The sequence below is a fragment of the Triticum aestivum genome, unplaced genomic scaffold, assembly GCF_018294505.1.
Source record: "Triticum aestivum cultivar Chinese Spring unplaced genomic scaffold, IWGSC CS RefSeq v2.1 scaffold8536, whole genome shotgun sequence".
Lineage (NCBI taxonomy): Eukaryota > Viridiplantae > Streptophyta > Magnoliopsida > Poales > Poaceae > Triticum > Triticum aestivum.
The window spans coordinates 33,079-47,335 of NW_025227920.1; the positions used below are offsets into that span (position 1 = coordinate 33,079).

The following is a 14,257-nucleotide window of genomic DNA, read 5'->3' on the forward strand; positions in this document are numbered from 1 at the left end:
CGATGCTGGCCCATCACGTCAATCATGGACCCCACCTCAATCGGCGACATCAAGGCCACAGACTCCGACGAGGAAAAGTAGGGCATGTAAGACAGCTGCGCCACGTTTCCCGTGTGAGCCAGTCCGTGCCCCATGTCCTACTCTTCGTCGCAGGCAACCGCACCTTCACTTCGCAGGGCTCATGGCTGCTGGACATGGACACAGAAGCGAACAACAAGGACTTGGAGCACGGACGTTGGCGAAGATTTAGAATAGTTTTAAGTTGCATGTAACTGTATGAATTTAAAGATCTTCTAATAAGGTATCCGGTTGTGGAAGTGGACATTTGAGGGGTGATCGGCGCGCCCGCGGACATTTAGGGGGGCAGATTTGCTAGATCTGGTCCGGCTGTTGATGCCCTAACTGTATTGCCTTTTGTACAACCACGTCCAGTACATGATACTTATAGTGATACAGATTGATAGCATTGCAGCCTTTTCGCCCTTCTGCGTGCTGTACTAAGCGTTTTCTCCTTGTCCCACTAGTGATCTGCAGTCTGGTTGGGCAGTTGAACTAATTAAATACGGTATGGTTGCAGCAGTAGCCTCTATAAGTATCACGAGCAACGATCAGCCGCTGAACCAAGCCATAACACAGAATACAACCAAGCAGTAGTCCGGTTCACCTCGCCAGCAATGGACGCCGGTGCTCTAGCTGGGTGTTTGAGAGACAAGAGCGTCCTCATCACAGGCTCAACTGGATTCCTCGGAAAATGTATATAGATACATACATATACCTTTCCTTTGTACATACAATGCTACAGATTACCACTTGCAGTATAAACATGCAGTATTCGTCGAGAAGATATTGAGGGTTCAGCCCGCTGTCAAGAAGATCTACCTGCTGGTGCGCGCCTCCCATGGTGCGTCTGCCGAGCAGCGTGTCATGTCCGAGGTACAAACATACGTAAGCTTGGACCATGTCCATACTTTGGACCAACTGCTAATTTTCTTGCGAGCCTTGTGTTCCATTGAACTTGCGTTTTCCAATACAAGTACTTAGGGTTATGGCCGTTGACGCTTTCGCAGGACAAAGCCTTTTCTTTTATAAGATCATTTTCTTCTTGCTCACTTAAGGAATACTAATACTTCTACTTACTCTGCATGCATTCACTTCGTTTCATGCATGTAGGTCACTGGAGAGGCAGTCTTCGATATCCAGCGTGAAAAATACGGTCCTGTTGGCTTCCAAAACTTCATCAAAGAAAAGGTAGTTCCTATAGACGGAGATATCATGCATGACAACCTCGGTCTTGATAGTGCTCAAGTGTCAGTCTTGACGAAAGAAGTTGATGCTATCATCAATGGAGCTGCCACAACTAACTTCTATGAAAGGTACATATAGCAGTGCTAATTAAATTACTGGCCATCAATCCGTACACTTGTATGGGCAACAGATATTTATTCTGGAAAAAGTTGACTAATTTTCCATGACTAACTAGCAAGAGATCACCGGCTAGATAATTATAAATTTACCTCTTTTATTGTAAATCCAAAGTACAATTTTTTTCTATATAAACAAAGTATAATATTGAAACTTGTTATGTTATAATATCACTGTAATGCAATTAATTCCTTTATAACATCACAACTTATTCAGTAAATCACAATTCCTAAGTCATTTCTTGGTATTTCAAATCATTTATGAAGTGTGTTAAAACATAAAAGGTCAAATTGCATTGATGAATTGTCATTGTAATTCAATCACGAAAGCCATATATGCCTTTTATGCAAAATCGCCTCCCTAGCTCTTGCTTCTGAACTAAAGATGCCAATATCGAAGGGATTTTTCATTGATGATGACTTTTGAGTAGATATATTTGTTAAATGAGTACACACTTTTTTTAAGATGTAGTTGGGCTACTAAGTCTTTATAATGTTATTTTGCTTGGACTATTCATGATTCGAACTTAACTTTGATAATAACTAGCAAAGTGGCCTGCTCGATGCGCGGGCTAGAATTTTAGACAGTTTAATAAGGGCACATACTATTTGATTTGTGTAAAGAGAAATTGGCATCAACCTTATTTGTTTCTGTTTCAACATAAAATTGTAATACCATGTCATCATCATGCCATTACTGCTTGATCCAAGCTAAAGTTAGTTAATTCAGCCAAGCTTAGTCGATGCTTTTTGGATTACTTCTTGCATCTTAAGATGAAGTTATGAAAATACTTGTTCGTATGCCAAGAACTATGATCTCGGTTGCAGACCAAGAAAAACCTAATGCTTAGATGATTGTGTGAGCACACGTATTCATATTGTACTCAGCTTCCAACAACAAAGTACCGAGTCATATGATTTTTTTAGGATATAGTATTTTGTACATCGGAACCTACCTAATTTTAGAGATTTCAGGCCAGGTACAAAATTTACTCTACGCAGCATAATACTGATTAGAAGCATTTGTACGAAGCGATCAGCTTGGTAAGCTACCTACAAAAATTTGCAACCGATGATTAGAAGCATTTGTAGCATGCATGCACAAACTACGCTTCCCTTGTAATTAGTACATATATTAGTGTGTCTCATGCTCATGCTAATTACACGAACGAATTCTTTAAACCGAGCACTGTAGAAAAGATAGCAGTTACTAAATATGTACGTACCTTATATCCTGCATGCCATGGGAATGCAATGCATATTCTATGGCCGCCTAAATAGTTGTGTCATCAATACCATCTATCAGATCACATAATGGACTATATAGGCTCGTGAAAACATTAGACGTATATTACTAAATAACTAATAGATTATTGATAGATCGCTACTGCAGCTACATCTGTATCTCTCTTGTGAATACTACAACCCAGCCCATTAGCAAGTACAGCGCAGCTGCAGCTTTGCACCACACGATCAAAGCAATCGCTTCCTCACGTACGTTCTTATCCCCTCTCCATCCCAAGCCTCAAACACTACAACCGTCGACAGCCGACGACCGCCCACGGTGCCGACGGCGGGATGTCCCGCCAAACTCCCTGGACCTCAACTCCTCAATGCCCTTCTTCACAGATCACAACCGTCTCTTTGATTGGAGCTGCACGTCAACGGCCCCAACGTCGGGATGCCTCTGATCTCTGAACCTCAATCCCCAAGTGCACCCTGGTTACTGCAGTTAACTCAATTGGTCAGTACGTATCTCCTTTTTTTGGACAATTTGATGCATACTTCGGGATTGAGATGTGATGGTAATTCATTAATTTATACCTCCACTCCATTCAACGACTCGATTGGTTAATTACTACAAAATTTGATACATTATAAATTTCTGATTAGATAGCATTGATGGGAAAGTAACAGACTACGCAGTCATTTTTCTTAAAGAATATGAGAAGAGGAAATCACTGAGAACAAAAAGGTTGTCCAGTTTAGTTGTTATTTGGTCATCAGACGTGCTCTTTTCTTTTGGAACCCCAAAATTTACTTTGTCATATCTGTCATATTTGTATGAACAAATTCACCGGTCCAAAACTATCTTTATATCTGTTCTATGACTTTGCTTTTTTCATGCATATTGTTTCTTCATATATATAGTTGGCCCCCCTTGTGTTTTGGTCACGCTCCGGCACTGCATATCAGAGTATCTAATTAAAGGAACTAAGTTCTGGAAGGAAAAATAGATCTTAGTGTGGATGGATCTCCCCTCAAACATATACCTCGATTCATGTTCTAAGTTCAGAAATCAATGATGGACCCCTTGATGTAGAAGCAAATGGCAGCAGCTGGTTGCCGCGATGTATGGAACGACGTTGGAACCGTTGAGCACCGAGCTTCTAGCAGAAACTGCTCGATGAAACCCGGCAAAACTGCACACCTCAGTTTTGATTAGAGGTAGTTTGACCTACGCTGAGGCAGAGGAAGTTGAGCCAATTTTTGGCAGCCTTTTCGCCAGCCCCAGCCCTACCTCTCCTCCTGTCCATCAGTCGCTAATTGTTGTTCTTGTCCCAATTGCTCCATCCTCTTCTCTTTGTGCTTTGCTGTAGTAATTACTTATCAGGTCCTTCGATTGTATCTCAAGTTCCATGGCTTTTTTGCATGACAGCAGTAGATCACTCGTCCGCGTCAGCTTTCATCTCCAGGTTGATGCTGCTGTAACATCAACCACTATAGCAGCCACCAGAGGTATCCTGTGGAGGTCCATGTGGCTTCAATGACTCCTCGGTGGTGCGGTGATCCTCAGGAGAAATCTCTCGTGGGCAGACCATTGGGAGAGAACGTGATGGAGGAGTTAGGGCTGGGTTGAGGGTCCATTGTAGAGAAGGATCTTCCTCTGGCAATCTTGTGTTGATGCAGGATGTGGAGGATGGTGGGGGCAGCTTGAAGGGTCTAGAGGTTAGGGCTCGTGCGTTATTTTTTTGAGGGAAGGTCTCGTGAGTCTTTTTTTTTAACTGGGAAGGCTCGTGAGGTCTTAGACATTGGTGCGTACAATGGTGGATTTATGTTGCAAAAAAAGTTATCGTTTCTTATTACGTTGAAAAGTTTATTTGCGTAATGGTCACCGATTTATGCTAAAAAAAATTTGTAAAAAAAGTTGTCGTTTCTTATTATGTTGAAAAGTTTTTTGCGTAATGGCAATGGTGGGTAATTTTCACTGATTTACGTTGGAAAAAAAAATGTCTCCATCCAACGGTTATGATTTCCTTTTCTACGAAATAAGCGGACAGATCTTTCTAATTATTGTGGATTTTTCTAAAATATTCTCCTTTTTCTAGTGATCCCATCAAATACTTTTTATATATAATAGATTTTTATTTTTATGTACTTAAGCCATGGGTATAAAGTTGCAAAAACTATATTCTTATATTGTATGTCTATCCTCAGGGCATTGACCTAATATTCTATGGCAATACATAACTTTATCTTCATTGTTATGAGCTTATTGACTTCGCTATTCCAAATCCAATGCATGTTCATGTTTCCTTATTCAGAAAAGGAAAATATTACTCGATCCTTTCGATTCTATTCACTAACTCCAAACCCCTACCGCCGCCACCACCTCCAACCAGCCTTCTTGAGTGGCCTCTCAATCATTACGGTGAAACAGAAGTAGTTTCCAGATGCCGTAGTAGCTCACCTTCTCATTTGATAGACTCGCCACATGACTTACCTAACAAAACCATTGCATCTCTTTAATTTGTCGTAACAACATAAACCCAATAGTGAGTTCCCAAATGATGCATTATCTTCCTAGTTTTCCAAACATAAACCTATATGATCTGTTTTGCACATTACTAGTATTAGTATGAGTGGGCTACTCATGTGCACCGCGAGATAGAGTTGGACATGCTTTGTGCCTTCTCACGATATTCTGCCTAGTGTGGTTTGTGCACGATTGACATTGTTTTGTTTTCTTGCCGTTGATTACATAAGTTATAAACATCTTGTACACTAGACATATATTCTATCTACCAGATGCACGAACAAATATATTAATAAAGTCATACAAGCAGTTTATGATAATTCATCATCTAATAAGTCTACACAAATCTAAGATTTTTGTTGATAAATTCCCTGATATTTTGATGATATTCTTGAGAAGTTGCATCTCCTATATATCATGGCCATTGGTGATACTTTGTATATTCTTTATATATGTATGCATGTGATTATTTTCACACGGGACAAGTTTGATTCATGTAATTTTCAAGATTCAATGGAAATTCATAGAAAATGCACTACTACATAAAGCTATGTTTAATATGTTTTGATTTGTTAAAGATCATCATCACACCTAGCTTGGCGAGGCTTCCTAAACACACATAGTATTGTTTAATCTCAACTCTAATCTCGGATAGAACGAATGCAAACATGAACAAAAGAGAAGAAGAAATCTATTGGATTTTTGATATCATACATGGCATAAGCACATCTAATGCAACTAGGATTTGTTTCAAAGTTCAGCCCAAATTTCTCCTTGGTTTACTATTTCGGTAGGCACTTGTGTGTTTCTTTTGTAATATCAGGACATTTTTATTTTTAGTTATAAAAACTCAAGCAATAAATATACTTATCTACCAAATTGAAACTTTGAAATAATTTAGCTCGATGGTTCATTTGCCTCTTGCTTTATCGTGGCCATATAGATAATCATTTATATCTTTCTAGTTTTGCATTTTTATATCCTTTATACTATTTTGAGCAGTTATACGTTGGACCATTGAAGTATGTGTGTCAAGTTTTTCTTATATATTTCTTAGTTTTGTGTATGATCATGTTTGAGCCATTATAGTGGGAATCTTTACGTTTTCATCAATTTTAGGTATGACTAGATCTAAGACCATTATATGTATGTTGTATATTTTCTCAATATTTATTATTATTTTATAATTTGATTAGATATAACCAGTTAAAACGCAGACTCGTTACATGGTTTTCTTTTCAGCTTCGAACTACTATGACTCCACCGAACCGGATGAATCGCTTATGATCTTTTTCTAAGATATGAGCCCTTCAAGTTAGGTCCCACTATATTGGTGTCTTAGACAATTTCTCCTTTTGTTTTACCTTTTACGTGCAAAAATATCTGATGTTACATCGCCATCGAAGCCTAGCTATAGAGTCACTAGTCTCATTTTATTTTACTAATTTATGCATCTAATTCGCATTTTAAAAATAATGTGTAATTAGTATAGTAATGAGTCATTATCTAATGTTCAAAATATTGAGAAATATATTTGTAATTTCTGCTAGCACGATTCAATATAAAGGAAAATTCTTCCCAAAATGTAAATAACATCTTATGCAATATTTCTAGTATATATACTCCTTCGGATATCGAAATGGAGGGAATAGTTGTACATATTTCAACAATTAACGTGCTAGTTCTTTGAAGTTTTTGTTCAAACATCCATATTTAACCTTTGGGAAAAAAGAAAATAACAATGTGCACAATATACACCCTCCACGCACATGTCTTTTTGTTAGAAACGTGGAGTGGGTTATATGTTGTGATACATGCTAAACCCTGCTGGTTAGGAGGAGCCAGCTCAAACACCTATTTAGATTTCTCCACCTTGATCATTTTTACCATTTGCATATTCCTCCCAATTTGGCATGTGCAGGTACGATGTGGCTTTGAATTCAAATGCCTTAGGAGCCAAAAATGTATGCGAGTTTGGAAAGAAGTGTTGTAATATGAAACTCTTACTTCATGTTTCAACAGGTATATCTCAATCTCCCGTATAAAAAAATTAACCAAAATGATGGATCATATATGTTGAATAAATTATAATCAGGAAATATAATTTTTAGCTTTTGTAGCTGGTACCCAAGAAGGGTTGCTGCTTGAGAGAGCTTTCCATAATGGTGAAACACTAAGAGAAGGTTACTACTTGGACATTGAAGAAGAATTACAATTGGTTAGGAATGTGAAGACAGAACTCATGGAAGCCTTGAGTGATAGTTCAGAAAAATTAGAGAAATCTAAAATGAAGGAACTTGGCTTAAAGAGGTATGCCATTTTTTCTTTATTACTAGAATATTGTAAGTTATTTTGAATATAGTGTGATGTGTTTAAGAAGTTATGCATACTACACTAGGTAAAAAAACCACAAAACGTTTAACAGAACATAAAATGTTGCTTAAGAATGTATAAAACATAACTACAAACTACCCAAATTATAAAATAAATATGTTGATGTCCGGAATGTAAAACTGGAGATTTTTCTTCTCTAGGCCATACAAGCGACTCATGTATAAGACCGAAAAAATCAAGGTGCTAAGATGTTCCATGTGTTAGCTTGGTGTCTGCCTCCAAGTATGATGTTGATTATTACTTCTTACTATATTTTTTAAAGCCAAGAAAATTCATCACGATCACAACAAAAACAATATGAGTGAATCAACGGCCATATACAAAATATGGATATGAATCCATGAATTCAAAACAACACAAACCTAGTATTTTTAAAAACTAGCATTTACATCTAGTTTAGCAATGATGCATCTTGTGGATTTACGACATTGCTCAAAAATTATTCCACCTCAAGTATCTCATAGGATCATATTTATATAAAAAAAATATAATCATAACATTAGGGAGATAGAAAAGAGTGTATAATTGTACCACATTTCTTAACAAAGAAAACTAATCTATATGTAATAATAATGGGAGCAAACCTTCTTAGTTCTCCATATATCACCCCTCTATAACCATTAATTTCATGTTAACCATAATGATTGATGGCCGAGATATCTCTGTTTATATTATTTTTATTTTCTTATAAAAAAAGTAATGTTCCCTATACGTCCATTTTTTCTTCAAGAACGGACCAATTGACAAGGATCGTTCAATCGGTTCCACCAAAAATATTGGTCGATCAATCGGCTCCACCAAAAAAAATTGATCGACCTTGACTAGGATCGTTCACAACCAGCACCGCCTAGCACACGCTTAGATTGATCTGTTTTCGAAAAAAGGGAACATGATCAATCGATTTGATAAGGGCCTGTGTCACTCACAAGTTTATCGGTTCAGTATGTGGTCTTGCTAGTTTCGGTTTGGTTGTTAACCCATGTAAACACGTATGTGATCCAATTTTTTTTTTCTAGAAACAACGAACACAAACGTTTTGTTTGAGCCGTCGATAAAATTGATCTGATCTAGAGCTTTGATTTATGTACATCTATGGCAAGACTTGCATGAACGGCTAAGAAATCAAAGAAGCCGAGCAAGCTTTTTGGGGCTAACTGTGCACAAATCGTGTATATAGCTCCTGGGTGGAGGATTGATCTACAGTTCTAAAACCAACAAGAGTCTGGCTCCGTGCAACGAGGTGCTACCCTCTCATCTATTTTTCCATCTCTTTCTTCGAAATGTCGGGCGTCCGGATGAGCATGTGCGGCCGCATGGGTGAGATTGGTCGTTGGTGCTGGATCTGCACTTGTGTGGTAGGATGGCGGCTCATGTTGCCTAGGCTGGCGATAACTCTAGCTCCCTCTCTTTGTCTCTCCGGCTCATGGTAACGTTGTACCACCGCGCTAGTGGTAGGATGGGTGGTGTAAGAACTATTATAGCTACAGGGGTGTGTCAGTGGTAGAGTGGATGGCATCAGTTTCCAAGTGCCATTTATTTGTTATTTTTCTTTAGTTACCTTCATCCAATACTTCTTCACATGACATGACATCCATTGATTACATGTCTCACTGTCTTAGATTAATGTTGTAGGTCTCCGACATTCTCCTTAACTCAAACACGGGCAATAGGACTATCCTCGCACCCTTCTTGCCTCCAAGATGCCTTCCGCTTCACCTTTGTTCCTCCTCAGGAGTGGTGACAACAATGACCAGGATGAGGATGACATGTACCGGAGCGACTAAGATATGCAAGCGAAAGAGAATGATGGTAGAAACAGCTAGAAATATAGTTGGATGCGATCCCATCCTCCTATACCGCATCCAGATCCTCGTCTCCATCACCGGGCGTGGTGCTCGAGGACGACGTTTGGGCTGGTCATCAAGGCCATATCGTATGATGAACATGAATTAGGTTGTCCTCCCATGGAGCACGTGTACAAGGTGCATGTGGTTGCCAATGTAGTCTCATGTCTACCTCGATAGTTGTGTGAACTAGCTAGCACCCTTCTCCGATGCGAAACTCTCCTGGGCATCGATGGGCAAAAGCCCGCTTTGCTCAACCTTCATCAACGCGTAAAGATTTGTACTCCGAGTCTATGGTGTCACATGATGGATCGTGTGTTCAATTTTTTCTTCTGTTGCAATGCACGAGTAGATTTGCTAGTAGTTTTGAAGGAGAGAAGATGAATGTGGCACAAACATGAGCATGACATAACAAAACATATAACTGGGATGTAACTTGACAATGTGACTGCAAATATGAAGTTTTTATTTAGGAGTCTAGGTACATGGTCCATGTCTGTCTACACAATAACAAAAGAGGGCCTAAAATTAATTTTTTAGATAATATTTTTCTATGAGATAGGCCAGTTAATATTTGACCACCCAAGCTAATAAAAAGAAAGGAATTGAAATTATAGTCTAAATTAATAACTAAAATTGTTCTTCATATTCCATTCAGCAAAACTTCCCTTTTGAATTTTAATTATAGTGACACTAGATTCATACAAAATATAGTAATTCAAAAATATTATACTTTCTTATATTTTCTAAGTGCAAGAAATATGAAGTATATATGAACTCATTTTTGACTGGTTAATTGGAAGTATTTTTTATAGGGCTTGTCATTTTGGATGGCCAAACGTATATACACTCACGAAGGCAATGGGGGAAATATTACTTGGTCAATACAAAGGGGAGCTTCCGATTGTCATTATTAGACCCACCATGGTCACAAGCACTTATCAAGATCCATTTCCTGGATGGATTGAAGGAACGAGGTGTGCTCAAGATACCAACACTTACTAATGACATGTGCATGATTATTTGGCTATGACTAATAAGAAGCTTGTGTGTTGAAAAACATAGTACACTACAGGCAATAGCATGCATTTACAAAGTTAAATTATGTACATGTTGTTTCAGGACAATTGACGCTCTAATTGTCGCCTACGATGAGCAAGCACTGCCATGTTTTCTAGGTGATCGTAATGACATAATTGATTTGGTGAGTAATATAAGAAATAATTATATTTGTCCCCCTGCTTGTAAATTCTTTTACTCTGAACTAATGAATTTGGACATTGCTTTTTAATATGAAGAACACGACAATAAACATCAGACACATACATTTTTGCGGTTATGCTTTGATAGTAATTATAATCATACCTTTTCACGTGATCATTCGAACATATTCTTTATAGAATAGTAAGCTCAAGAGATTACCTACCTATATATCATTTAGTCGAACCCCACAAGCATCAAGGTCTCAAAAGTTGTTGTACTATCTTCATTTCATTATAATCACTTATCTTCTATTTAAAATAGTTCACTTTATTTTGAGAAACACTTAACCAAGATAAATTTAGTTTTTAACAAATGTTTCATTCATTTTCTAATTCATTTATCTAACATTGTTTTTCTCCAAGAATAACTAGTGACTTCCCACCCGTAGATTAGAAACATTGTTCAAAAGTGCATTAGGATCCAATGTGGACCACTAATTAGACAAAATGGGATGGTTTATACGTTAAAAACGTTGTATGGTGCATTCTTGCTTTCTTGACATTACAAATTATTGGGCATTCTAGCCTGCCAATATAATTTTATCCTATTTAAAGTGAGTGCCGGAACTCACAATAATATACGATTATGACAATTATAAACCTTGATACTCTGGGATAGAAGACAATTGCATAATAATAGGGACAGTACAACACTCCTTTGATCTAAAACCTTAAAAAAGTTCTTGATTGTGGTCATACATCTCAAAATGTAATGTTTGTTTGTTTGTTTTTGTGTTTTCCAGTAAGCTCTTTTGCAGATGAAATGGTATTAGCAATTTCCATCTAAATTGCCCTAAATTCATAAATATTGGAGTGGTATTGGTGCACATCTAGCCATTCACTAGAGCAATTGGAAAACATATTAATGCATTTGTTCACACCAAAATGCATAGAAGCAATTCAATTACAAAGAGAGTGTACAGAGGGGTTGTTTAGGCTTCAACACATATTGGCTCATGGAGTTTCTAGTCATTAATGCGACAGTATGCACTAGCTCAATATTCTTCACTTTCTTCATACAAGCTGTAATGTCGGCATATTTAAACTAGGATGCACTTCTCTTTTTAATGGGGGAGTAAATCTTAATATGTTAGTGCATGATCTAGCTTTTTCCTCAACATCTAAAGAATATTCTAAATAAAAACATCCAAAGGAAATGAGTACATAACCTATATTGATTATCTAAACCTTGACAGATTCCTGCCGACATGGTTATAAATGCTGCATTGGTAGCAATGGCAGTTCACTGGAATGAAAAATTGCAGGTCATTTACCATGTGAGCTCATCGTGCCAGAACCCACTTTCAGTTAATGATTTTGTGGACTCATGCTTCGATTACTTCTCCATTAGTCCTCGTATATTAAATGGGAGGGTCCTCCAAACAAGAAGACCATACTTGTTCAAGAGATATGCTTTCTTCCGTGTTTGTCTTATGATCATATTTTCGCTACCACTAATGGTACGTCGGTACAAAATAATATTTTGTATATGGTGAATTATTCATATTTTTGGGCATTTGGTCATACCATTTTTAGCAGATTTTGGAAGGATTCAATTTGTTATTATGTGGGTGTTTTTCCCGATATTGCAATGACCTCAACCGGAGATACAATTTCTTAACACTCCTTGTGAAGTTGTATGCACCATATGCATTCTTTAAAGGACGGTGAGATTAATTCCCTTTTCCATTTTAAAATCTATAATCAAAGCAAACTAAGGGTCAGCATGTTAGCATTACTCTTTTTGCAAAGTTTCGAAGATTGTGATCTTAGATGGTGTTTCAAAAATTTAGTAGTCCTCTACTATGCTTTCATAACTTTTGACATGGTAGTCCTGAAAATCCATATAAAATTTCCTAGAATATCGTTTTGACACATATATGCACTCTCTATGTCCTCTCTGTCTCTATATCTCTCTCTCCCTCCACTCTCTCTCTCTCTCACTATCTCTCTCTCTCTTCTCTCACTAGAATTGATATTTTGGAAGCATGAAAATTAAAATATTCAAAATTTAACAAACAATATATTCAACTTTTTTTGCCTTCAACATAGATGAATATTTGCATGTTTATAGGTGAGACTAAGAAAAGTTACCTTTCCAATATGATTTGTCGGGTTTAATAGAATCATTGAACTATAAATTAGTAGTCGACAAACGTTTGTTTTAGAGGCTTGTCGAGACCAACACTTGACTGTGAACAATAGACAGTAGTGCATCTATTTGTTTTAATTCCAATTCCCTATATCTTCTACTTTCTGTGCACACACGGCCCAATATTTGGTTATATTACTTTGTTCACATACACAAAAGTTGAATATAAAAACAATAGTTAAACTTGTAAACCCCAATGAAACACGGTTCTTACATAGATGACTCGCCATCACCGATGTAGAATATATCCTTCGCGGTAGACTACAATGCTAATACCAGGTAGACAAATCATATGTCCACTCATAGAGCTAAGTCTCATGGTTTGTTAACAACCCAAATTAGCATCATTCAGAATCGCTTATAAACTGAATGTCAAATACTATTCTCAAAATTTATGTATCACAAACTCTACTTATTTAATGATATGAATTCTTGTTCTTCTTCTTATTATTATTATTATTATTATTATTATTATTGTTATTATTATTATTATTATTATTTCACCACTTTAGAGACTTGTATGTTTTTATGTACTCTTAACCAGTATTCTTTCGTATTCTTGTGCAAAGCTTCGACGACAGCAACTTAACATGGCTAAGGATGGAAACAAAGATATGCAATGTCGATGGTGGAAACCTTAATTTTGATCCCAAGCAGATTAGTTGGCACTCATATCTCATTAGTGTCCATGTCCCTGCCGTCCTGAAGTACGCTCACATGAAGAAGGGAACCACATTGCGCCGAACATCCTACTCCTACTCACAATAAGAACATGAAAGAGCTCACCGTCCCAATCAAGTTGCAATACATTATATTTTGTTGCAATGACGCATATATATGCAAGATTGTTAGAGATGTGCACATCTCGACTCCAGGATTATATTGAATAAAGAAAAGAATCATATGGAAAATTCAACTATGTCACATTGTACAAATGAGAAAATTTACCTCTTCACAAAGTTGTGCAGATAGTTTTGTAGGACTACGACATCCTTGGATCGAGGTCAACTTTTATGTACCAGAAAATGTGCACAAGTGTGTAAATTCTTTGTCGATAATCTAAATTGACCATAGAGAATCATAGAAATGGCGCCAGGTAATGGTATTTGAAAAAAAAAACACCTTAGCAAAATTATAATGTTTTTACACATTTTGTCTCATTCTTCTTATAGTAATAAATGTATTGGTCTTAATCATAGAAGCATGCACTAGAAATTTCTAAAATAATAGGAAGCTATGGACATGAAGCAATAAAGTGGCTTGTCTATTCCTGCAGGGATAATGGTAGATCTCGAAGCTTGACTAAACAAAATCAGGGAAAATTCTTAGTTTATATATGTTAATAATTCTGCTGCAGGGGATAAAAACTAGTGTCCCAAGGGTTTTCTCATTTCCCAATCATAATCTTCTTTCTAATTATGCCAATG

The 14,257-nt window shown here is 37.1% G+C and overlaps 1 protein-coding gene across 2 annotated transcripts; it reads left to right on the forward strand.

Annotated features, from left to right (window-relative positions):
* Positions 1 to 493: 493 nt before the first annotated feature.
* LOC123172911 (probable fatty acyl-CoA reductase 4) lies at positions 494 to 13,962 on the forward strand. 2 transcript variants are annotated; one of them, XM_044589798.1, is made up of 10 exons: positions 494 to 753; positions 830 to 933; positions 1,171 to 1,373; positions 7,100 to 7,200; positions 7,290 to 7,488; positions 10,232 to 10,393; positions 10,539 to 10,620; positions 11,875 to 12,138; positions 12,218 to 12,345; positions 13,400 to 13,962. In XM_044589798.1, the coding sequence occupies exons 1-10, from the start codon at positions 675 to 677 to the stop codon at positions 13,596 to 13,598; spliced, it is 1,521 nt and encodes a 506-aa protein (XP_044445733.1). In that variant the 5' UTR covers positions 494 to 674; the 3' UTR covers positions 13,599 to 13,962. The 2 variants fall into 2 exon arrangements, with proteins under 2 accessions (XP_044445733.1, XP_044445734.1); XM_044589799.1 differs by having other exon boundaries at positions 7,299 to 7,488.
* Positions 13,963 to 14,257: the final 295 nt, after the last annotated feature.